This window comes from Delphinus delphis, chromosome 4 (assembly GCF_949987515.2).
Source record: "Delphinus delphis chromosome 4, mDelDel1.2, whole genome shotgun sequence".
NCBI lineage: Eukaryota > Metazoa > Chordata > Mammalia > Artiodactyla > Delphinidae > Delphinus > Delphinus delphis.
Genome location: NC_082686.1, coordinates 108,710,602 through 108,736,739, shown reverse-complemented (window position 1 = coordinate 108,736,739; position 26,138 = coordinate 108,710,602). Strand labels below are relative to the sequence as shown.

The following is a 26,138-nucleotide window of genomic DNA, read 5'->3' as shown; positions in this document are numbered from 1 at the left end:
GGAGCAAGACAAGGTGACCCACTCTTACCACTCTTATTCAACATAGTTTTGGAGTTTTAGCCACAGCAGTCAGAGAAGAAAAGGAAATAAAAGGAATCGAAATCAGAAAAGAAGAAGTAAAGCTGTCACTGTTTGCAGATGACATGATACTATACATAGAGAATCCTAAAGATGCTACCAGAAAACTACTAGAGCTAGTCAATGAATTTGGTAAAGTAGCAGGATACAAAATTAATGCACAGAAATCTCTTGCATTCCTATACACTAATGATGAAAAATCTCAAAGTGAAATTAAGAAAACACTCCCATTTACCATTGCAACAAAAAGAATAAAATATCTAGGAATAAACCTACCTAAGGAGACAAAAGACCTGTATGCAGAAAATTATAAGACACTGATGAAAGAAATTAAAGATGATACAAACAGATGGAGAGATATACCATGTTCTTGGATTGGAAGAATCAATATTGTGAAAGTGACTCTACTACCCAAAGCAATCTACAGATTCAATGCAATCCCTATCAAACTACCACTGGCATTTTTCACAGAACTAGAACAAAAAATTTCACAATTTGTATGGAAACACAAAAGACCCCGAATAGCCAAAGCAATCTTGAGAACGAAAAACGGAGCTGGAGGAATCAGGCTCCCTGACTTCAGACTATACTACAAAGCTACAGTAATCAAGACAGTATGGTACTGGCACAAAAACAGAAAGATAGATCAATGGAACAGGATAGAAAGTCCAGAGATAAACCCACACACATATGACCACCTTATCTTTGGTAAAGGAGGCAGGAATGTACAGTGGATAAAGGACAGCCTCTTCAATAAGTGGTGCTGGGAAAACTGGACAGGTACATGTAAAAGTATGAGATTTGATCACTCCCTAACACCATACACAAAAATAGGCTAAAAATGGATTCAAGACCTAAATGTAAGGCCAGAAACCATCAAACTCTTAGAGGAAAACACAGGCAGAACACTCTATGACATAAATCACAGCAAGATCCTTTTTGACCCAACTCCTAGAGAAATGGAAATAAAAACAAAAATATACAAATGGGACCTAATGAAACTTCAAAGCTTTTGCACAGCAAAGGAAACCATAAACAAGACCAAAAGACAACCCTCAGAATGGGAGAAAATATTTGCAAATGAAGCAACTGACAAAGGATTCATCTCCAAAATTTACAAGCAGCTCATGCAGCTCAATAACAAAAAAACAAACAACCCAATCCAAAAATGGGCAGAAGACCTAAAGAGACATTCCTCCAAAGAAGATATACAGAGTGCCAACAAACACATGAAAGAATGCTCAACATCATTAATCATTAGAGAAATGCAAATCAAAACTACAATGAGATATCATCTCACACCAGTCAGAATGGCCATCATCAAAAAATCTAGACACAATAAATGCTGGAGAGAGTGTGTAGAAAAGGGAACACTCTTGCACTGCTGGTTGGAATGTGAATTGGTACAGCCACTATGGAGGACAGTATGGAGATTCCTTAAAAAACTACAAATAGGGCTTCCCTGGTGGCACAGTGGTTGAGAGTCCGCCTGCCGATGCAGGGGACACGGGTTCATGCCCCGGTCCGGGAAGATCCCACATGCTGCGGAGCGGCTAGGCCCGTGAGCCATGGCTGCTGGGCCTGTGCGTCTGGAGCCTGTGCTCCGCAACAGGAGAGGCCACAACAGTGAGAGGCCCGTGTACCGCAAAAAAAAAAAAAAAAAAACAAAAAAACTACAAATAGAACTACCATATGACCCAGCAATCCCACTACTGGGCATATACCCTGAGAAAACCAAAATTCAAAAAGAGTCATGTACCAAAATGTTCATTGCAGCTCTATTTACAATAGCCCGGTGATGGAAACAACCTAAGTGCCCATCATCGGATGAATGGATAAAGAAGATGTGGCACATATATACAATGGAATATTACTCAGCCATAAAAAGAAACGAAATTGAGCTATTTGTAGTGAGGTGGATGGGCCTAGAGTCTGTCATACAGAGTGAAGTAAGTCAGAAAGAGAAAGACAAATACTGTATGCTAACACATATATATGGAATTTAAGAAAAACAAAATGTCATGAAGAACCTAGGGGTAAGACAGGAATAAAGACACAGACCTACTAGAGAATGGACTTGAGGATATGGGGAGGGGGAAGGGTGAGCTGTGACAAAGTGAGAGAGTGCCATGGACATATGTAAAATAGATAGCTAGGGGGTAGCAGCCGCATAGCACAGGGAGATCAGCTCGGTGCTTTGTGACCACCTAGAGGGCTGGGATAGGGAGGGTGGGAGGGAGAGAGACACAAGAGGGAAGAGATATGGGATCATATGTATAACTGATTCACTTTGTTATAAAGCAGAAACTAACACACCATTGTAAAGCAATTATACTCCAATACAGATTAAAAAAAAAAAAAGCAAAAAAAACCAGACTCAACACAATGTTGTTTTCCCTTCACTGAGACATGAGAAAATGGGAGATTCTGACGTACATTTCTCTTCCACTAAAATTACAATTAGATTGAAAACCCATATGACCGCAGTTTATTTTCATAAGCACCCATTAACTGAACAAAATACAAGTGAGAAAGGAAGAGGATAAAGAGAAAGAGCAGCTAGCAGGAAACTCAGGGTAAGAACAGTTGTAACTAGAATTTCTCAACTCCACATATGGCAACTGATGGGTAAGAAACTGTGAAAGAGTCAATGCTTCTGAAATTTCTGCTCTTGTTGTTAAAATTGCAATCTGTGGATTAAATTATTTTCATCAAGGTCAAAATTTTCAATGAGAAAATACAGGGCGTTTCAAGATGTTATATTTGTCAATTAATTTCCTCTTTCTTCTAGTCATTCACACTTGGAACAGCCATCTGTGATCTGGCCATCAAACTAAGTCAAGTCTCCATAGTTTGAAGACTGGGAAGACCTTGCTCTGATACATTTGTGTTTTTAATAATAATAAAGTCTTCCTCTGACCTCTAGCCAATTAGGCAAAGTAATCAAAAGAGCCCTCCCTGTGAGCTAAGCATTGTACCAGCCATCAGTTTCCTGACACTCAAGCTGGATTCTCCACAGTTCCAGAAATGTGTGCTGATGATCCGATTAACAAAAGTTTAATTAACAATTGACAAAGAAAGGTCAGGAGTGTGTATCCAGAAGAAAAAACCCTCAGGCCTTACCATCATCCACAATGTCCTGGGCTGCCACGGAGTTTGTGTACACAACCAAATCAGAGAGCTCTCGACAGAGCTTCATGGTTTTCCTTCGGCGGCCCAACCTGTAAAATACACACCAGGACTCATGACATTTTAGAGCTGGAAGAGGTTTGGGCTTCTGGTTACTCCACCTTCCCTACCTGCTCCTGATGGAGCCAGGATTAGAAACCAAGTGTGATTTTTAGTTCAGCATTCTCTCCACCACAACACCATACTCTTGTGGCTTTTTTCACTGCTCAGCCAGACTTTATTCACAGTCTCTTCTCCTGAATTTGTGAGTTCTATTGTGAAGGGCTTGATTCCCACCATTACCCAACTGTGGAGTAAACCAGAATTTAGCAGGGAATCACTCTGCTTTGTCAGAAGGAGAACCTGGACTAAAAAGCAGTAGGGATACTGTACTGTCAGTCACAAGAATCCTATACCTAAAGATAAATACACCAAACTTTCCATAGTCATTATCTTCTAGAGGTATAAGTACAGTGATTTTTGATTTCTTCTTTATGCTTTTTCTATATTCTTCAACTTCTTAAGACAAATATCCATTACTTACTCTCTCTGTACATCTATATCTTCTGTATCCCATAAACCACTCCTAGGATCTGCTGTACAACTTTACAAATTCTGCCACTTACTCTTTGCCACAGTAAAATTCTCCATAGATTATCACATTCTCCTCACAGACACACTTTTCTCCTCTAGGAAAACATATAATCATTAAAAACTTCAATTCCCACCAAAGGAGATACACAAATGGCCAATAAGAACATGAAAAGAAGCTCAACATTAGTCATTTAGGAAATGCAAACCAAACTACAGTGAGATACCACTGCATATCTACTAGGTTGGCTATAACCAAAAAGGCAGGCAATAATGAGTGTTGGCAAGGATAAGGAGAAACTGGAATGCTCATATATTGCTGGGGAATTTTCAATGGTACAACTGCTTTGCCAACATAGTTTGGCAGTTCCTCAAAAAATTAAACAGTTACCATGTGACTCAGGAATTCCACTTTTAAGTATATACCCAAGAGAAATAAAAACCTATGTCCACATAAAAACTTAGAAATGAATGTTCATAGCAGTATTATTCATAATAGCCAGAAAGTGAAAACAACCTAAATATCCTATAGCTAATTAATAGATAAATGAAATGCAATATATTCATACAATGGAATATTATTCAACAATAAAAAGGAATGAAGTACTGATACATTCTACAACATGGATGAATCTTGGAAATATTATACTAAGTGAAAGGAGCCAGACAAAAAAGGCCAAATATTGTAGGATTCCATTTATATGTAATGTCCAGAAAAGGCAAATCTATAGAGACAAAAAGTTGGTACCAGAGACCAGGGGAGAGAGAGATGGAAAGTCGCTGCTAATGGTAGAGTTTCTTTTTGGTGTGATGAAAATGTTCTGGACTTAGATAGTGATGATATAGATTTATTCACTCAGTGAATATTTATTGAGCACCTATTGGAGATAAAATAGTGAACAAATCAGACAAAAATTCTTACTGTAATGATACTTATATACATTCAACAAAAGAATTAAGGCCAAAATGTGTCAACAACTCATTTTGCCAAGAAAGAAGACAGGCACATAGACAGGTATAAAAACCAATGGGGGCTTCCCTGGTGGCGCAGTGGTTGAGAGTCCGCCTGCCGATGCAGGGGACACGGGTTCGTGCCCCGGTCTGGGAAGATCCCACATGCCGCGGCGCGGCTGCGCCCGTGAGCCATGGCCACTGAGCCTGCGCGTCCGGAGCCTGTGCTCCGCAACGGGAGAGGCCACAACAGTGAGAGGCCCGCATACCGCAAAAAAAAAAAAAAAAAAAAAAAAAAAAAAAAAACAATGGGAAGAAGAATCCATGTTCCTCCTTCACCACGTAATTAGGAAATTCTCTAGCCATCGGTAAAAATCTGGTTTTGTGAAAGCAAATGATTATAAATCAATGTGAGGGAGGTAATGCCTAGAAATGACAAGTAAAACTCCCAGGACACTCCATGACACAGACAACTTCTGTATAAAGTTAGCCCTTTTAATCCTTATCTTAAAATTGAATTAGTTTACTGAAGTCCCAAAAGGACACCGTCATCAATGCTTGAGCCTCGATAGCTGTTACGGGCAAATCTCTAATTGACTCAAGAGCAGCATGCAACGTGATTTCATGTGATAGCTTCCCTGGCTATAGGATTCAGAGTCAAGCCTTTCTCAAACTTATATTTGAGAAAATTCACAGCAGAGGTCTCCTGGAAGGTAATTCTATTTCTCTTATATCCTTTACTGTAACTACATATTGCATTTTCTGTACTCTAAGGGTAGGAACCATACACATCTCCTTTGCCCTCACTAATTAGTTACTATTTTATGTATGGACATTCTGTTGGAGTGAAGCTCAAATATAAAATTTAAGTGAACACTAAATGTGATTCATTCCTATAGGACCTCTATGCCTCCAATTTCGTTTAGTTTCAGTCTTATGATAAAGTCACAGAGGGGTGTGTGTGTACATGTGCACGTGTTTGTATATTTATCTGTCTATGAAGGATATAATTTACTTTCCTTTGCGAGACTTACTGTATACATAATTTGCCAGAAAATCCTGTATCAAATCATGTGTCACAATTTGGGTTCTACAATTTTGGCCATTTTACTCATCCCAAATTCTACTGGCAATAATAAAGACAACAGCAGCTAATATTTTTGAGCACTTAGTTAATTGGAGTAGGGCTCATCAAGCCAAATAGTTTAATTCCTTTAATCCTTACAATGACCCTAAGAAATAGATACAAATGAGGAGCCTAACTTGCCCCCATCTTAAAGTTGGAGGAACAAGAGTTTGAAGTCTGGCTGATTTCAGATCCCTGACTCTTCACATGTTCTCATCATCTATCTTCTCCTTCAGTCTCCTGTGAGAGCCCCTCTGTACTAGTTCATGTGGTCCCTCTCTCTTCTCTGAAGATATCTTTTACCTGACAACTGCTACAGCCAGCATTTATTAAGAGCTCACTGTGTGCCAGGCAGCACAAGTCCCCTACATGTATTATAATCTCACATCCTGTTGATCTTCACATGTCCCACTGCAGAGCTCTCTACCTTGCAATCTGATTTCCTAGACATGTACAACTAAAACAGCCAAGCTGATGTGGATGGAGAGGCCCCAGGAGCCTGAGCAAGAAACATGGAGAGCTTTCTTACCTGTACAGCTGGCCGGTCTCCTTGCCAGGATTCTGCTGTGCGTCCTCCTCTTCATCAGCACTACAAGATTTGGACCGTGATTTTGTGGTTTTCTGCCGGAAAAATCAGAGTTCACTTAACACAAACTCAGCACATCAGGTACATCTACAACATACAGAGGAATGAGCTTTAAAATAGACACACACACACACACACACAAGGACAATTACTTGGAAAAAAACAACTGACCAAATATTGCAGCTTGCCTCACCATCAATAATAAGCATGTCTGTGGCCAAAATTATCTTAAAATATCAAGGCAAAACTGAGGGTTTCATGCTCTAACATTGACTTCTAAGCCACATAAAATGTAGGTCTTAGACTATTAGTCATGCATTGAAGGTCTCTGTGAGGGGTAGGGTTAAAGTTGTAATATCTATTTAAACGATTATAAGGGATAAAGTGTCCTCTTATATAGGAAGCTCACTATTCCCTTTGACTTACTTGTAAAAGGCAGATTTGATAAAAAAGACAAGTAGTAATTTTTAAATGAATAACTACCACTCCTGCTTTTGTTCAGTATGCATTCAAAAACCCATCTAAATCAAACTGTTCATTTGAGACTTTGACCCATCTTAATTTCTAGAGCAGAATGAAAATTGTTACCTACAGGAGTCAGGCTGAAAGACTGTAGGACTAACCTGGTGTCTTTGGACAGATTAGCTGTTAGACATAAAACCTCTTAGGAATGATACACTTTCAGCCCCACCACATTGGAGATAACCCCAATATTTGGCAATGCACACCTCAACAATACAAATGATGGGGAGGGGCCCTAGTAACTGCAGAAAAACTTGCCACCAAAATTACAGCTTCTACAAACAAAGGTAAGACCTTTAGACAGAGTACCCTGGACATTTTGGGAACATGGCTTAGAAAAGGAAAGAGACTCCATCCCCACATTACCATGGGACCAAATCAACTTCTAGATTTTCTCATTCTCAACAAATAAAAAAATTCAAACTACCCTGTTGGCATAAACACATTCAACTCTACTGCACTGACGGCAAGGCGCCAATTTAGTCTAGAACATTTTTACATCTTATTTATGCCTTGAGAACTTCAGTGCACATGGCGTGGACCCAGGCATCTGATGATCTCATGTTCCAGATTGGCCTCTCACCAAACTGATAAATTGGCTAATCTCTCAAGCTTTCTATTGTGCTTTTTTAAAGGGTAGGACAAAAATATCTGTCCTAAAGGATTATTATTTTTGTGATGATTAAATGAGATGACATGGAAAGTCATTCTGTAAACCACATAATATTAACTTTCAATTTAAAATACTATTAATACTTATTTAAATAACCTGTAAATAGTCTTGTAAACATTTACTCTTATGACTTGAGACATAATAAATTCTAATTCTATACTAGCAAAGGTACTCCCTAAAAGCTTTACTTTGGAAAATAATTTTAATTTAAATGAGTGGTTGTAATCAAGAAAAGAAATATTCTCCAATTCTGCATATAGTTAGTAATTTGAGGTGTTACAATAATAAATCTGTCTTTCCCAGGTTCATTTTAAAATATAAAATGCAGAAAGTAGAAATAAGTAATGAATCGCCAATGATAGATATTTGGAGAAATGATGATATATTTTCTTTACATACAGTTTTGACACATTTATCATAGTTAACATACGACATAATCAGTTTTTATCTTACTTTTTTATTTAATGTTTTGCATGTTGAGCTCGTCAGAGTGATCATCTTTCTTTCTTTCTTTTTTTTTTTTTGCGGTACGCGGGCCTCTCACTGTTGTGGCCTCTCCCGCTGTGGAGCACAGGCTCCAGACGCACAGGCTCAGCGGCCATGGCTCACAGGCCCAGCCGCTCCGCGGCATGTGGGATCTTCCCGGACCGGGGCACGAACCCGTGTCCCCTGCATTGGCAGGCGGACTCTCAACCACTGTGCCACCAGGGAAGCCCAGAGTGATCATCTTTTAATGGCTGCATAATTGTCCATTGTGTGAATGAATCATGATTTACTCAAGCAGTCTTTATGGGAGAACATTTTGGTTGTTTTCAGTTTATTATGGCTATTTTGTCCAACCTTTCAATAAATTATCCTATTGATGGGGCAGGAAATTCCAGATACAACATTCATTAAAGTACAAGAAATGGCCTTGGAGAAACCTCATGCATAAAGTTCATCACCCAACAATTGACTTCTTGTTTAACATGTTTTACCTTTTTATTGAAGGTAAAGCATACACTTAGAAAAGCACAGAAATCGTAAGTGCACAGCATGATGGCTTTCCACAAAGTGAAACCACCCAAATGAGGAAATGGAATATTATCTGCCCCAAAGCCTTCAGATTCTCCCGTTCGGTCATCACCTTCTCCCCAAAGGTAACTACTATCCTGACTTTTATCCCATAGATTTTTTTTGCCTGTTTTTGAGCTTCATATAAATGGACTCAAACTGTATGTACTCTCTTGGGTCTGGCTTCTTTTGCTCAATGTCATGTTTACAAAGATCACACTATTGCATGTAGTTGTAATTTTGTCATTCTCATTGCTGATAAATATTCCCTTATGTGAATACGCCACAATTTTTATCCTTTCTAATGCTGATGGACGTTTGAACTGTCTCCTGTTTGTAGTATTGCAACTAATGCCCCTGTAAATATTGTTGTTTGTCTCATGACACACACCTAACAATGGAACTGATAAGACATGGTTCATAGAGTGGCTTTAGTTGGTACTGTGAAACAGTGTGTGGAAGTAGCTGCACAAAGGCAGGTTCCCATTAGCAGTTGATGAGAGTTCAAGTTGCCCAGCATCCTCACTAACACATGCTGTTGTCAATCTCTTTATGTTTGCTGTTGTGGTGGGTGTACACGGAATCTCATCATCATTTTAGTTTGCATTTCCCAGAGGACTGATAAGGGGGAGAACCTTTTCCATATTAGCCACTTGGATATCTTCTGTTGTGAAGTTCATTTAAGCCTTTTGCTTGTTTTTTAAAAATTAGTGTGCCTTCTTTATTGATTTATAGGAATTCTTTATATATTCAGGAAAGAAATCCTTTGTGGACTTGTACAGAATATTGAAAATATTCTTTCCCAGTATGTTATTTGCTCTTTGATACTTCTGATGAACAGGAGTTCTTAAATTATAAAATAGTTTAATTATCAACTTTTTTCCTTTTCTGGGGTCTTTGTTGAGAAATCTGCAGTTATTCCAAGGTCATGATGATAGTCTCCTGTCACCCTCTGGACTCTTTAAATTACCTGAATTATGCACACTTATCTTCCTTAATTCGTACCTTATGTTTTCCGAAGTTGGTCATGAGGGATCGTCCATGTGTTTTCTTTCCACTTTCCTTCACATCTGGATGCTGAGTAAATAAAGCATAATATGACTACTTTTCTTCTTTGCTTTTGTTTTCTCCTTAGTGCTGGTGGAAGGGCATGGAGTCCCTCTCTCCTTCCATCTCTAGGTGGGCAGCCGGCAGGTCCTGCTCATTTCCTCCTGCTCCACCCTCCACTTCCCTGAAGGTGGCTGTGTCTGCCTTGAGAGAGGGGGGATGCTGTACAGAGAGACCTGGGCACCATCAGGAGATGGCAGCTGCCAACAGCTCCCCAAAGCTGGGGTCAAGGACCTCTCAGTAATGCCCAGGTGTGCAGGCCTCTCTACTGCCTGTTCACAAGGCTCTCTACAGCACAGGATGTATTCCTATTAATGCCCTGAGGGGGAATAAATCATCTTCAGTTAAAAGTAGATTTAATTTTGAAAAATGGCCACAAGTCATTAACAGCCAATTCAGTTGACTAAAAAAACTAATCAGACTGATCACTTAATTACTATTTAGAATTGGAAACATTAAAAACAAATAAAATTCAAGTATATCTATGAGGCAATAAGATTGTTTTTCTTTAAGTAAACTGCAGCAGAGCTTATCTGTTCATTAAAATCATTCCCTCTGTGGTAAGCACAGGAAAGATGTATTGTAGATTCTGAATTCCTCCTCATGTGAATTAATTTTCCAGGCTAGAGATCTCTTTACTCTAGGGGACAGAAAAAAAAAAAAAAAAGACCACTCTGCTAAAAGGGTTTACACTCTTTTTCCAATTGTCATCCCTAAAAATATATATTAGGTGATTCACTGCTAATTACATGATGTAAGAGGAGACCAAGAGGCCCCGCCCTCCCAGGACTTTCAGCTGAACAGAGATAATCTCATAAATGGAATAAATGTAGGTGAGCAAAACCACCCGAAATCAAAAGGTCAGGAAGAGCATCTACATATATCCATAGAAACTAATCAAAGATACAATGCGGGATGGGGAGGGAGAACAGTGAGAACTGGGTTGGGGAAAAGGCAGTTCAGAAAATAGTGGAGGAGGGTGGGTGGCAGGTTTACAGGGTAATTTTAGTTGACTGGTTTATATACATTGACTGCCTTTGAAGATCAATTAAAGCTGATCATTAACTATTCAAAAACCCTAGAATTAAGAAAGTAGTAAGATATGGTAATAGAAGTAACACTGCTCTTCAAGTTAGGAGACCCAGTTCTGCCACCATGTAGCCTCAGGTCCCCCATCTCCTTTTTTTTTTTTTTAAGGTGATTTAAAAGATCATTTTTAACCTATTAGAAAAGTTTTACAGAACTAGGCTTATTCAGTCTGAAGAACAGAGAATTGAAACGGTGTTTTAAGGTGAATGAGAGTCTCTCTGATGGATTTAAGTCTAAGCAGGAAATTATATACATCAATACATTGATGGGAAACAGAAGCTGAACACATAAGAAATACCCTGGGACTCAGAATCAGATGGAAAGAGAGGGATTAATAGGTGAAGCAAAACATAGGAGATTCCAGCACAAACTCTGTGCTAAAGACTTGCTCCTCTGGGGTAGACACCCACCTCTTGACCTCAATCCTCTTATCTGTGACATGGGGGAGGAATGGACCAATTAACCTCTGAGTTCCTCTCCAGTTCTAGTAGCTCATCTATTAGTAGGGAGACCATGTCATCTATTGTCCAAAACAGGACTCTTAAGAGTGAAATGGGGACTTCCCTGGTGGCTCAGTGGTTAAGAATCCGCCTGCCAATGCAGGGGACAGGGGTTCGAGCCCTGGTCCGGGAAGATCCCACATGCCATGGAGCAACTAAGTCCATGCACCACAACTACTGAGCCTGTGCTCTAGAGCCCGTGAGCCACAACTACTGAGCCTGCGTGCCACAACTACTGAAGCCCGAGCGCTTAGAGCCCACGCTCCACAACAAGAGAAGTCACCGCAATGAGAAGCCTGCGCACTGCAACGAAGAGTAGTCCCCGCTCACCACAACTAGAGAAAGCCCGCTAGCAGCAATGAAGACCCAACGCAGCCAAAAATAAATAGATAAAATAAATAAATTTATTTTTTTTTAAAAAAGAGTGAATTCGGGCACCTTTAATAATTACGCTGGGACAATAGATATAAAGCGAGGTTGCCCCAAGCAAGTTGAGGTATAAGGTCATCCATTTTAATAGGCACCTGCTATGCCCCAAGGATTATGCTAAGTGTATTACATATATTCTCACTTAATATATACAACCATCCCTGGAGATAAGTATAATTAAAATCCTAGTTTTGCAGATAAGAAAAACAGAAGGATAGTGACGTTAGATAATATGCCCAAAGTTACAAAGCTAGTTGGTGATAAAACAGGGATTCTGTGTAGTTCTGTCTCCTCTCTGGCTTTCTCTCCCTCCCCCACTCTACACTCCTTCTTTATGTACCAGAGGAATACACACAGATATCTCTCCCCAACTTGACCTCTCCTTGAGCATCAGCCCTGCATCTTTCATTGAATCCATGGATCAAACACTGTGCTAGGAACTCAACATGAATACAAGGGAGACAGCAAGCAAGAGAGATGTAGACTTTGTCCTCCCTGGGCTTGCACTCTTATGATGGAGACAAATGATCATAACACACTATAATAAGACTATGATGGGGAAAGTTCAGGGTACTGCCTGAGGGCACGGGAAGACCATCTACCTAGACTTGAGGATCGAGGAGGACTTCTAAGGGGACATGTTACAAAAGCTGAAGCCAGAAGACAGGTAGACATTATCTACATGAAGTGAGGAAGAGGAAGTATGCAAGGAAAAAGCAAACACAAAGGCCAAGTGCCGGGAACATGGCACTTTCCAGGAAACAAAGAAAGGCAGGGGTTGGGTTGTGTATTTGTACTGTACACACGCACATTAATGAACAAATCAGAGCTGGGGCGAGATGATGGAGGAAGGATCTTTTGGGCTATAGCTTTCAATTTGAGCTTTATCCTCCAAACTATGAAGAGCATTTGAATGGTTTAAAATAGGAGAATGATGTGATCAGATGCATGTTTCTGAAATATCGCTATGGTAGTGGTATAAATGAGAGATTGGAGGGAGCGGGACAGCAGGGAGAGGTGCAAAAGTTCATGTAAGGAATAATTAAGGCTACCCAGATAGCTGTAGCTGGGATGTAAACAAAGAAGTGAATTCAGAACTCTAAAGAAGGCAGGCATCCTTCTACTAAGTTCTTCCAGCGTGAAGGATGAGAATTTCATTTTTATTTTACTTCAGAGATCTCCAGGAAAAAGCTGGCACCAGTAGCACACAGTACTGCACTTTTGAGTGACGATCAGGAGGGAAGGGAGCTGAAGTGATGAGCTGTCCTGAACCCCACAGCACATTCTCAGCCTTGGCTCTACATGTGTACATGTATCTGACACAGATGGACTTGTCTCTACAGTAACTTGTCTTTGCTTGCCACTGAACCAAAACCATACTTCAAAAACTAACACAACAGCAGGGTTAAAAACCTTAACACTTCATAGTCCAGTTTATTAAAGTTGCAGGCTCCATTTACTTTCTGCAAGTCTGATACATTCTTGCAGTCACCCAGGTTTAAGGGAGAGTAAAAAATTAAAAAAAGGAGGAGGAGTTTTGTCCTACTACATCTCTGAAATTTGAAGTCCCTTACCATCTTACCTGATGGAGAAATTACCATTAGGATCTCTTCCATAAAAAGAAAGATGGGCTTGATTTGTTTCTTCAAAAATCCCCAAGACCTGCTGTTGTCTTTCCAGTTGGAATGATCTAGGATGGAGCAAGCAAAGACTTCTCCAAAAGCATAAGGGGAAGTGACTGGCCCAGATTAGCCAAAGAGAGTTCACCAGGGACAAGAAGCAGAAATCAAGCCGGGTTAACCAAATGTGATTTTACAGACATTTGTGTGGTTTAAACTAAGAGGCTGGAGGGTCAGGGAGGAAAGGGAGAGGCTAACTGGTATTTATAGAAATGTTCAAGAAAATTCAAAATTGTATGATAAACTGTAAGGGCAGTAATGCTGTAAATGACATTTTGGTTGTCTCCCAACATTCCATTCTGCCCCTCCAGCATGCAGGGGCAGAATGCATTTTCAGAGGGGCAGACCACGGTGCCAGTTCCAGGGGTAAGTTCTCAGTGGCATCAGCAAGCCAATGGTATCCTATGTCCTTGCCAAATTACTGTTCCAAGAAGGACACATATGCAAGGCCACCGTGGGGATCAACTCAGGGGTGGGCACATGAGCTAAGATGCTCAACCAGAGCTCAGCACAAACTCTGGTTTGTTGGATGAGGCACATACACTGTCTCACTCTCTCTGTACTTGGACCAAGAAACACATAGCTCAGGGGCCTGTTGGCAGTCACCCTGCAACCACCAGGAGAGGGGGAACCAACATGGGATGATGCTAATCACGTGGTAGGTAGAACAGAAAGACAGGTCTTTGATGACCCTGCTGAGCCTCTGAATTAAGCCCACCTTGAAGGCCACTCTGCAAATGAACTTGCCACTTACCTAACCCAACGCCTTTCTTCATTATTTAAGCCATTTTGAATTAGGTTTTCTATGTTTGGAAACTAAACAGACCTGAGAAACAGCCAGGCGTTTGAATGGCTGGACTTCTGTAGAGTCTAGAAAGTAACCACCAAAGCTGAGTGGTTGCTCACATCCAAAAGTGATGATCTTCCCTCTGCCTGGGGAGCTCTGAGCTCTGGAGGGTAGGCAGCAGTAGCAGGGGAGGCTGCTATCAGCTAAGCCAGGGACCACATGGATCTCCTCTGGTCCAGAATAACTGCCCTCAATGTCCTGCCGTGATAACATCAGCAAACCCACTATCCCTCTTCCTTGCCCATTTATGATATTTTTATTAGAAAGCAGAATAAAAACCTCAGCCAGAGCCCAAACCATTCATTCACTCAGCAACTATATATGAAGGTCATACTAAGGTCCAGGCACTATACAAGTCAGGAAAACAATGGTTATCAAGACTGACATGGTTCCTGCCTTCACAGAATCTACAGTCTAGTTGAGAAGACAGATATTGAACAAATAAATGCAAATGTGTAGGAAAAAAAAGAACTTCTTGAAAAAAGAAGATATAACAGGCTACCATCAACAATACAAAAGGGATAGCTAACCTAACCTAGGGGTCAAGGCAGGACTCATTTAGAATACCACATGGTTGCTGGAATTTAAAAGCCTAAGTAGGAGTTAGCTAGCGTAGATGTGGAAATGGAGTGTTCCAGGCAGAGGAAATGGAATGTGAGGAAGACCATGGCATTTAGATGGTTGTGGCTGGTGTGACGTCGTGGGTGGTGGTGTGACAGGGAAAATGGGGAGATCTGAGACAGGAGAGGGAGGCAAGGATGGAATTATGCAGTTCCTGGAAAGCCCAGTTAGTTTGTAATTTATCCCAAGCATAATAGGAAGCCACTGAAAAATTTTGAACAGCGGAGTGACACGGAGTGACCCAGTTAGTTTGTAATTTATCCCAAGCATAATAGGAAGCCACTGAAAAATTTTGAACAGCGGAGTGACACGATCAGATTTGCATTTTTAAAACATCATGCTGATTTCAGAGTGAAGGTTAGATTTAAAGAGGGCAAGAGAAGTCTAAGTGAGAGTTAACATTGGCCTGAATTAGGACACAGCCATGGAGAAGAAGTGGACAGACATACACATTCAGAAGGTGTGATCGACAGGGCATGGAGGCCGCCTGAATGAGTCCCCACCCTCACCTGAACACAAGTGGGGAAGATGAATGCAGGGGCACTGGGCTTTGTCCTGAGGGTGCCAGTGAAGGAGCATATGAATCATTTCTATACCCATCCGTGCACTTTAATCTATTATTCACTATTTCTCTCCATTTTTCAGGAGGAGATTCTCATTTTTCCAGCAATATAAGGATAGAAATGGAAGAAACTGGAGAAGCCTTCCACAAATGACAAATGATAAGAAACGAAGCATGAGGTGCTTTCTTTTTCCTGTTGAAGGACAAGTACAAGAGGGAAATGTATACCTGCTTCAGGTGTGCATTTAAGCCTTCATGCGTGGCCTTCAGTAGTGCCCTCACTGTGAAACTATCAGGATCTTCCTTGTCTCGAATTTGAGATTCTTTTAACAGCGACTCCAGTTTTTTCCTTATGAAAGATTCCACCTGATGCTCAGTGGTCCCGTTATTCTGCGAAGAATTAAACAGTGGAAATAATTTCCCTTAAGGAACACAGAATCACTTAGAACACAGCCTTCACTCAAGCCAATATTGCTGCTATAATTTCTCTCTCAATTACCTGTAAAAAGTTAAGCTTATTGTACAATTTTTTTGTCCTTCTCCCACCAGCCCTCCACCAATCCCATAAAATAATGATGACTATGACTGCATTCAACCTTTAACAACCCTATAGTCTTATTATCATTCCCATTTCAGAGACACAGAATCTGATGTTTAGAGAAATAAGTTGATCAAGGTTGCAAAGCTAGCAAAGAACTGAGGCAGGATTCCAACTCAGGGCTCCTAAGTCCTTCTCCCCACACTACTTTATACTTTCACTAGAGGGAAGGCCAAGGAAAGTTTTGGGAGAATAAGTTTTCTGTACCTACATAGGGAAATTTGAACAAGACTATACTATTTAAAACACATCACTTCCTTCACTGAAGGGAAAAAAGTGCTATGGAAATCTTTGTAGAGGAGGATTATTCTGAGATAAAATGTCTTTCCTATCTCTGCCCCACTATGTAATTGGAGGGAATTCACTACTGACTTGTGCCGTGACTCAGCACTGTAATTACCTTAAGATCACAACTAATTTCAAGTGTTTTGGATAATAAAGCTCTGCCTGTGTCCAGGAGATAATTTACACAATGTTTAAGTGATCAAGGGACCCAGATTTCCTAGAAGTCTGCTTAGTGCAGGTTTTTGGCCCCCTTGTTCTACCTGAAACTAACGGCCCAGGCTCTGTTCACTGCTTCTCCCCTTCTCAACTCCCTTCTCAACTCCCTCTCCCTCCCGCTATGTCCAACACCCTTCCATAAACTCTTCAGCCACTTGCCAAAGGCCAACCCACCCAAAGGCAAGGAAGGGGCGCTCCTCCACCAGAACAATGCCCCTAGTCCTCACCAAAAGTTTAAGATCCATTTTTCCACTTGCAAATTTGTTACTAAGAGGTCATTATATTTAAACAAGAGAATGGGCAGTTTTTCAGTAATGCATTCATTTTCACAAAATCTTATAAGAGCAAAGCAATATAAATACAAAGGGAAACTGGGAAAAAAAAGCTACATCAGAACAGGTTATTGAATTTCCCTGTATTAATACCACATGCACGAATATCTTTAATATACCCAGTGAATGAGGCACTCCACTTCACTGGAGGCCCTCAGGTCCTGCAGGAGATGCAAAGGTGGAAAAGAGCTGGCCTTTGACATCAGGAGCAAAGATCCCATCAGGCTAACAAAGGCATGTCCCCAAATATCCTACCCAGGTCCACACAGCTGCCTGCAAAAGCACAAATGACCAGCACAACAGTGGTTCTGAGAAGGAACACGGCATTCCTGCCTGAGTGACCAGGAAGACCTCAAAGAACAGGGGGGACTCTGTATGGTAACTAAAACTTCAACAGTGATGAAGAGATGTCATCCATCACTCTAGCAAAGATTTTTACATTAGCAAAGCGTGTTTTATAAACATATGAACAGATTCGTTTTCCTGGAGCAGAAGTTCATGAAGGGGGGTAGTGGCAGATAAAGTTGGAAAAGTACTTTGGGAATGGGTTGTGGAGGTTCCTGAAAGCAAGAAGTCAAGAGGTGTGGAGTTGCTGAGAGTCTCTGGGTAGACAAGTGCCTGAGTTGCATTTTAGAAATAACAGTAACCAGGCAGCATATACAGAAAGAGAAAAGATACCTTACAAATGAAAAGCCAGATGCGAGGATTGGTTCAAGATGGCGGAGTAGAAGGACGTGCTCTCACTCCCTCTTGTGAGAGCAGAGAGCACCGGAAGCACAACTAACTGCTGAAAAATCAACGACAGGAAGACACTGGAACTCACCAAAAAAGATATCCCACATCCAAAGACAAAGGAGAAGGCACAATGAGATGGTAGGAGGGGCTCAATCACAATAAAATCAACTCCTATAACTGCTGGGTGGGTGACTCACAAACTGGAGAACACTTATACCGCAGAAGTCCAACCACTGGAGTGAAGGTTCTGAGCCCCACGTAAGGCTTCATAACCTGGTGGTCCGGCAACAGGAGGAGGAATTCTTAGAGAATCAGACTTTGAAGGCTAGCAGGATTTGATTGCAGGACTTCGACAGGACTGGGGGAAACAGAGACTCCACTCTTGGAGGGCACACACAAAGTAGTGTGCGTATCAGGACCCAGAGGAAGGAGCAGTGACCCCATAGGAGAATGAACCAGACCAACCTGCTAGTGTTGGAGGGTCTCCTGCAGAGTCAGCGGGTGGCTGTGTCTCACTGTGGGGACAAGGACACTGGCAGCAGAAGTTCTGGGAAATACTCCTTGGTGTGAGCCCTCCCAGAGTCCACCATTAGCCCCACCAAAGAGCCCACGTAGGCTCCAGTGTTGGGTGGCCTCAGGCCAAACAACCAACAGGGAGGGAACCCAGCCCCATGCCTCAGCAGACAAGTGGATTAAAGTTTTACTGAGCTCTGCCCACCAGAGCAACAGTCAGCTCTACCCACCACCAGTCCCTCACATCAGGAAAATTTCACAAGCCTCTTAGATAGTCTCATCCACCAGAGGGCAGACAGCAGAAGCAAGAAGAACCATAACCCTGCAGCCTGTGGAACAAAAACCACATTCACAGAAAGACAGACAAGATGAAAAGACAGAGTGCTATGTACCAGATGAAGGAACAAGACAAAACCCCAGAAAAAGAACTAAATGAAGTGGAGATAGGCAAACTTCTAGAAAAAGAATTCAGAATAATGACAGTGAAGATAATCCAGGACCTTGGAAAAAGAATGGAGGAAAAGATCGAGAAGATGAAAGAAATGTTTAACAAAGACCTAGAAGAATTAAAGAAAAAACAAACAGAGAGGAACAATATAATAATGGAAATGAAAAATACACTAGAAGGAACCAATAGCAGAATAACTGAGGCAGAAGACCAGATAAGTGACCTGGAAGACAGAATGATGGAATACACTGCTGTGGAGAAGAATAAAGAAAAAAGAATGAAAAGAAATGAAGACAGCCTAAGAGACCTCTGGGACAACATTAAACGCAACAGCATTCGCATTATAGGGGTCCCAGGAGGAGAAGAAAGAGAGAAAGGACCTGAGAAAATATGTGAAAAGATTATAGTTGAAAACTTCCCAACATGGGAAAGGAAATAGACACCCAAGTCCAGGAAGTCCAGAGAGACCCATACAGGATAAACCCAAGGAGAAACATGCCGAGACACACAGTAATCAAACTGGCAAAACTTAAAGACAAAGAAAAATTGTTGAAAGCAACAAGGGAAAAACAGTTAATAACATACAAGGGAACTCCCATAAGGTTGACAGCTGATTTCTGAGCAGAAAGTCTACAAGGCAGAAGGGAGTGGCATGACATATTTAAAGTGATGAAAGGGAAGAACCTACCACCAGGATTTCTCTAGCTGGCAAGTATGTCATTCAGATTCAATAGAGAAATTAAAAGCTTTACAGACAAGCAAAAGCTAAGAGAATTCAGCACCACCAAACCAGCTCTACAACAAATGCTAAAAGAACTTCTCCAAGTGGGAAACACAAGAGAAGAAAAGGATCTTCAAAAACAAACCCAAAACAATTAAGAAAATGGTAACAGGAACATACATATCAATAATTACCTTAAACGTGAATGGACTAAATACTCCAACCAAAAGACACAGGCTTGCTGAATGGATACAAAAACAAGACCCATATTTATGCTGTCTACCAGAGACCCACTTCAGACCTAGGGACACATACAGACTGAAAGCGATGGGATGAAAAAAGGTATTCCATGCAAATGGAAATCAAAAGAAAGCTGGAGTAGCAATACTCATATCAGATAAAATAGACTTTAAAATAAAGACTATTACAAGAGACAAGGAAGGACACTACATAATGATCAAGGGATCAATCCAAGAAGAAGATATAACAATTATAAATATATATGCACCCAACATAGGAGCACCTCAATACATAAGGCAACTACTAACAGCTATAAGAGAGGAAATCGACAGTAACACAATAAGAGTGAGGGAATTTAACACCTCACTTACACCAATGGACAGATCATCCAAACAGAAAATTAATAAGGAAACACAAGCTTTAAATGACACAATAGACCAGATAGATTTAATTGATATTTCTAAGACATTCCATCCAAAAACAGCAGATTACACTTTCTTCTCAAGTGCGCACGGAACACTCTCCAGGATAGATCCCATCTTGGGTCACAAATCAAGCCTCAGTAAATTTAAGAAAACTGAAATCTTATCAAGCAACTTTTCTGACCACAACACTATGAGACTAGATATGAATTACAGGGAAAAAACGTAAAAAACACTAACACATGGAGGCTAAACAATACGTTACTAAATAACCAAGAGATCACTGAAGAAATCAAAGAGGAAATAAAAAAATACCTAGAGATAAATGACAATGAAAACACGATGATCCAAAACCTATGGGGTGCAGCAAACCCAGTTCTAAGAGGGAAGTTTATAGCAATACAAGTCTACCTAAAGAAACAAGAAAAACCTCAAATAAACAATCTAACCTTACACCTAAAGGAATTAGAGAAAGAAGAACAAACAAAACCCCAAGTTAGCCGAAGGGAAAAAAATCATAAAGATCAGAGCAGAAATAAATGAAATAGAAACAAAGAAAACAATAGCAAAGATCAATAAAACTAAAAGCTGCTTCTTTGAGAAGATAAACAAAATTGATAAACCATTAGCTAGACTCATTAAAAAAAGAGGGAGTGGACTCAAATCAATAAAATTAGAAATGAAAAAGGAGAAGTTACAACAGACACGGCAGAAATACAAAGCATCCTAGGAGACTACTACAAGCACCTCTATGGGAAAAAAATGGACAACCTCGAAAAAATGGACAAATTTTTGGAAAGGTATAATCGTCCAAGGCTGAACCAGGAAGAAAAAGAAAATATAAACACACCAATCACAAGTAATGAAATTGAAACTGTGATTAAAAATCTTCCAACAAACAAAAGTCCATGTCCAGATGGCTTCACAGGTGAATTCTATCAAACATTTAGAGAAGAGCTAACACCCATCCTTCTCAAACTCTTCCAAAAAACTGAAGAGGAAGGAACACTCCCAAACTCATTCTAGGAGGCCACCATCACCCTGATACCAAAACCAGACAAAGATACTACAAAAAAAGAAAATTACAGACCAATATCACTGATGAATATAGATGCAAAAATCCTCAACAAAATACTAGCAAACAGAACCCAACAACATGTTAAAAGGATCATACACCATGATCAAGTGGGATTTATCCCAGGGATGCAAGGATTCTTCAAATATAAGCAAATCAAAGTGACACACCATATTAACAAATTGAAGAATAAAAACCATATGATCACCTCAATAGATGCAGAAAAAGCTTTTGACAAAATTCAACACCCATTTATGATAAAAACTCTCCAGAAAGTGGGCATAGAGCAAACTTACCTGAACACAGTAAAGGCCATATATGACAAACCCACAGCAAACATCATTCTTAACAGTGAAAAACTGAAAGCATTTCCTCTAAGATCAGGAAGAAGAAAAGGATACCCACTCTCACCACTATTATTGAACATAGTTTTGGAAGTACTAGCCATGGCAATCAGAGAAGAAAAAGAAATAAAAGGAATACAAATTGGAAAAGAAGCAGTAAAAGTGTCAGTTTTTGCAGATGCCATGATACTATACATAGAGAATCCTAAAGATGCCACCAGAAAACTACTAGAGCTAATCAATGAATTTGGTAAAGTAGCAGGATAAAAAATTAATGCACAGAATTCGCTTGCATTCCTATACACTAATGATGAAAAATCTGAAAGAAAAGTTATGGAAACACTCCCATTTACCATTGCAACAAAAAGAATAAAATACCTAGGAATAAACCTACCTAAGGAGGTAAAAGACCTGTATGCAGAAAACTATAAGACACTGATGAAAGAAATTAAAGATGATACAAACAGATGGAGAGATATACCACGTTCTTGGATTGGAAGAATCAATATTGTGAAAATAACTATACTACCCAAAGCAATCTACAGGTTCAGTGCAATCCCTATCAAATTACCAATGGCATTTTTTACAGAACTAGAACAAAAAATCTTAAAATTTGTATGGAGACACAAAAGACCCCAAATAGCCAAAGCAGTCTTGAGGGAATAAAAACGTAGCTGGAGGAATCAGACTCCCTGATTTCAGACTCTACTACAAAGCTACAGTAATCAAGACAATATGGTACTGGCACAAAAACAGAAATATAGATCAATGGAACAGGATAGAAAGCCCAGAGATAAACCCACACACCTATGGTCAACTAATCTATGACAAAGGAGGCAAAGATATTTAAGAGACTGTCTTTTCTCCACTGTATAAGTGGTGCTGGGAAAACTTGACAGATCCATGTAAAAGAATGAAATTAGAACACTCCCTAACACATACACAAAAATAAACTCAAAATGGATTAGAGGCCTAAATGTAAGACCAGACACTATAAAACTCTTAAAGGAAGACATAGGAAGACTACTCTTTGACATAAATCACAGCAAGATCTTTTTTGATCCACCTCCTAGAGTAATGGAAATAAAAACAAAAATAAACAAATGGGACCTAATGAAACTTCAAAGCTTTTGCAAAGCAAAGGAAACTACATGCAAGATGAAAGGACAACCCTCAGAATGGGAGAAAATATTTGCAAATGAATCAATGGACAAAGGATTAATCTCCAAAATATATAAACACTTCAAGCAGCTCAATAATAAAAAAACAAACAACCCAATCCAAAAATGGGCAGAAGACCTAAATAGACATTTCTCCAAAGAAGACATATAGATGGCCAAGAGGCACATGAAAAGCTGCTCAACATCACTAATTATTAGAGAAATGCAAATCAAAACTACAATGAGGTATCACCTTACACCAATTAGAATGGGCATCATCAGAAAATCTACAAACAACAAATTCTGGAGAGAGTGTGGAGAAAAGGGAACACTCTTGCATTGTTGGTGAGAATGTAAATTGATACAGCCACTATGGAGAACACTGTGGAGGTTCCTTAAAAAACTAAAAATAGAATTACCATGTGACCCAGCAATCTCTGGGCATATACCCAGAGAAAACCATAATTCAGAAAGACACATGCACCCCAATGTTCACTGCAGCACTATTTACAATAGCCAGGTCATGGAAGCAACCTAAATGCCTATTGACAGACGACTGGATAAAGAAGATGTGGTACATATATACAATGGAATATTACTCAGCCATAGAAAGGAACGAAATTGGGTCATTTGTAGAGCCGTCGATGGATCTAGAGACTGTCATACAGAGTGAAGTAAGTCAGAAAGAGAAAAACAAATATTGTGTATTAACGCATATATGTGGAACCTAGAAAAATGGTACAGATGAACCAGTTTACAGGGCAGAAACTGAGACACTGATATAGAGAACAAACGTAAGGACACCAAGGGGGGAAAGCGGCTGGGGTGTGTGTGTGTGATGAATTGGGAGATTGGGATTGACATATATACACTAATATGTATAAAATGGAAAACTAATGAGAACTTGCTATATAAAAAAATAAATAAAATAAAATTCAAAAATTCGAAGAAAAAAAAAAGAAAAGCCAGACGCATTGGTTTCCACTACGAGCACTAAGACCAAAGTGCTGGTGGGGGAGTTAATACAGGTGAGAGAGAGTTTGAGAGCATTCTGCATAAAACAAATATATATTGAGCTGTTATATGCAAGGTGAAAACATTGTTAAGGTACAACCCCACTGTCATAGAACTCTCAGTGTCACAGAGGAGGCAGACACATCAGTGCATAATTACACAACAGGTGCATGTAGGGTGACAGATGGGCACACAGAGGAGGGGCACCTCGCCCAGCCTTGGGAATGCAGGTGACTTCCAGGATCAGAGGACGCTTGAGCCGAGCCTTAAAAGAGGTTCCTGTGGCTGCTACAATAAGTTACCACAAACCTGGTAGCTTAAAATGAAGAGCTATTTATTTTTTTCACAGTTCTAGAGGCCAGAAGTATAAAGTCAAGCTGTTGTCAGTGCTACATTCAGCCTCCCCAAGGCTCTCAGGGAAAAACCTTTCCTTGCTTCTTCCAGTTTATGGTGGCACCAAGCACTCCTTGGCTTGTGGCAACATAACTCTTGTCTCTGCCTGTCCTTGCATGGCCTTCTCCCGTTGTCCCCACTCCTAACATTAATAAAGGATGAGCTGCTCCCACAAAATAAGAGCACTTGTCATTGGATTTTTAAGGCTCACCCGGTTAATCCAGAATGATCTCATCTCAAGATTCTTAACCTAATTACATCTACAAAGAGTCTTTTTCCAAATAAGGTCAAACTCATAGGTACCAGATGGTAGGCCTTGGACATATCTTTCGCCGGCCACAAATCAACCTTCTACAATGGGCTGTATGAATAAGAGCTGATAATCTGGCAAAGAGTGGGGTAAAGGCATTCCAACATGAGCAACACTTAGCAAAGCAGTATCTATGAGAACAAGTAACCTATATGAACATGGAGAAAAGAGCACCGGGAAACACAGAAAAAGCAACTAAGACTTTATATGCTGTGCTAAGGCTTACAAAGCACTGTCATGTAACAACACTTTGAACCACCCAAGACCCTTTAAGGCAGTAGGAATAGCCAAATTATGATGCTTCTCTTTTTAAAAAAAAAAAAAAAACTTTTTATTTATTAATAAACTATAGAGAAAATTGAAAAAATAAAATAAAATAAAATGGATAACCAACAAGGACCTACTGTATAGCACAGGGAGCTCTGCTCCATGTTATGTAACAACTTAAATGGGAAAAGAATTTGAAAAAGAATAGCTACATGTATATGTATAACTGAATCACTTTACTGTACGCCTGAAACTAATACAACATTGTTAATCATCTATACTCCAATATAAAATAAAAAGTTAAAAAGACTAGCCAAATTTTACTCATAATGATGCAGAGGCAGAAAGATTCAACACCTTGTCCAGACACACATGCCTATGAAGTGGATGAGGTGGGACCTAAGACTTCCAATTCAAAATTCTGTGTCTACTTCACCATACAGTGCTGCAGTCATCCCTTTTCTACTGTTACAGAAAAAGATAAATTCCTAAGTCAAATTAATCATATTTTAAATAATCTTTATTCCTACAGGACATCTGGGAAATAAAGCATCACAATCCCTCTGTAGAAAAATATACAATAGTAGGTTTCACTTAAGGTCAGAAGTGAATCCAAGAGGGACTTCCCTGGCGGTCCAGTGGGTAAGACTCCACGCTTCCAATGCTGGGGGCGAGGGTTTGATCCCTGGTCGGGGAACTAAGATCCCACGTGCCATGCAGCCAAAAGTAAATAAATAAATAAAATTCTTTAAAAAAGAAGTGAATCCGAGAAAGGAAGTCCAGGTCTCAAACTCCCAACACGTTTCAAGTGACCCAGAGCCTGGCAGGGAGCACGTGTGTTGAAAGATCCAAAAGAGAAAGTGTGTAAGAGCACCTAGCATGCCTGGTGTCGCACAAATGCCCCAAATAAGTAAGCATCAGTTTCCTTGCCTGGCTCAGGGCCACATGAGGAGTCAGAGACAGTGAGGAAATGAACCGTGGCAGTTATGCCCAAACACTTTCAGCGTCAGCAAAACAAGGCTAAAGATACAAAGCCGGACCCACTGGTGCTGGTGAAATAATGAATGCTTAACACAAAGGCTATAATTATTCACCTTACATCCTCTCAACGCTGGGAGTTGCTGAAGGAATGATATTTCTGTCTGTTGATCTTTTTCTTCCTTGTGATTTACAGCACAAGAATAAATAAATGTGTGGCTGAGGTTTCATTAATATATTATCGTTTGGCCCTGGAACCCAATAGCACTACTGAAAAAAAGCTGCGACACACTTAACCTGGCAAGAGTCAGCCACCGTGCAGCTGCAGCAGGGACCACAGTTGAAAGCCATAAGCATCTTGCTCTTTTGTTCCCTGAGCGGTGGGAGAGGGAGGATATTGCAGCTGGAGTTGGGGGGAGGGGACAGCAGCCCTTCAATATGGTCTGGAGTAGTTTCCACCTGAGCCGCAATCAGGCTTCCTAATTCCCATTTCTGAGACGCAAAT

General features: G+C 40.2%; 1 protein-coding gene across 1 annotated transcript in view; it reads right to left on the bottom strand.

Moving 5' to 3' along the window:
• PLCH1 (phospholipase C eta 1) overlaps window positions 1–26,138 on the bottom strand; it is a 233,325-nt gene that overhangs the window by 23,990 nt on the left and 183,197 nt on the right. Inside the window, exons 13-16 of the mRNA XM_060011265.1 lie at window positions 15,811–15,972; window positions 9,754–9,825; window positions 6,444–6,535; window positions 3,202–3,299 (exon numbers count right to left, since the gene is read on the bottom strand). Coding sequence (XP_059867248.1) covers window positions 3,202–3,299; window positions 6,444–6,535; window positions 9,754–9,825; window positions 15,811–15,972 — 424 coding nt within the window. The remainder of the gene's footprint in view (window positions 1–3,201; window positions 3,300–6,443; window positions 6,536–9,753; window positions 9,826–15,810; window positions 15,973–26,138) is intronic.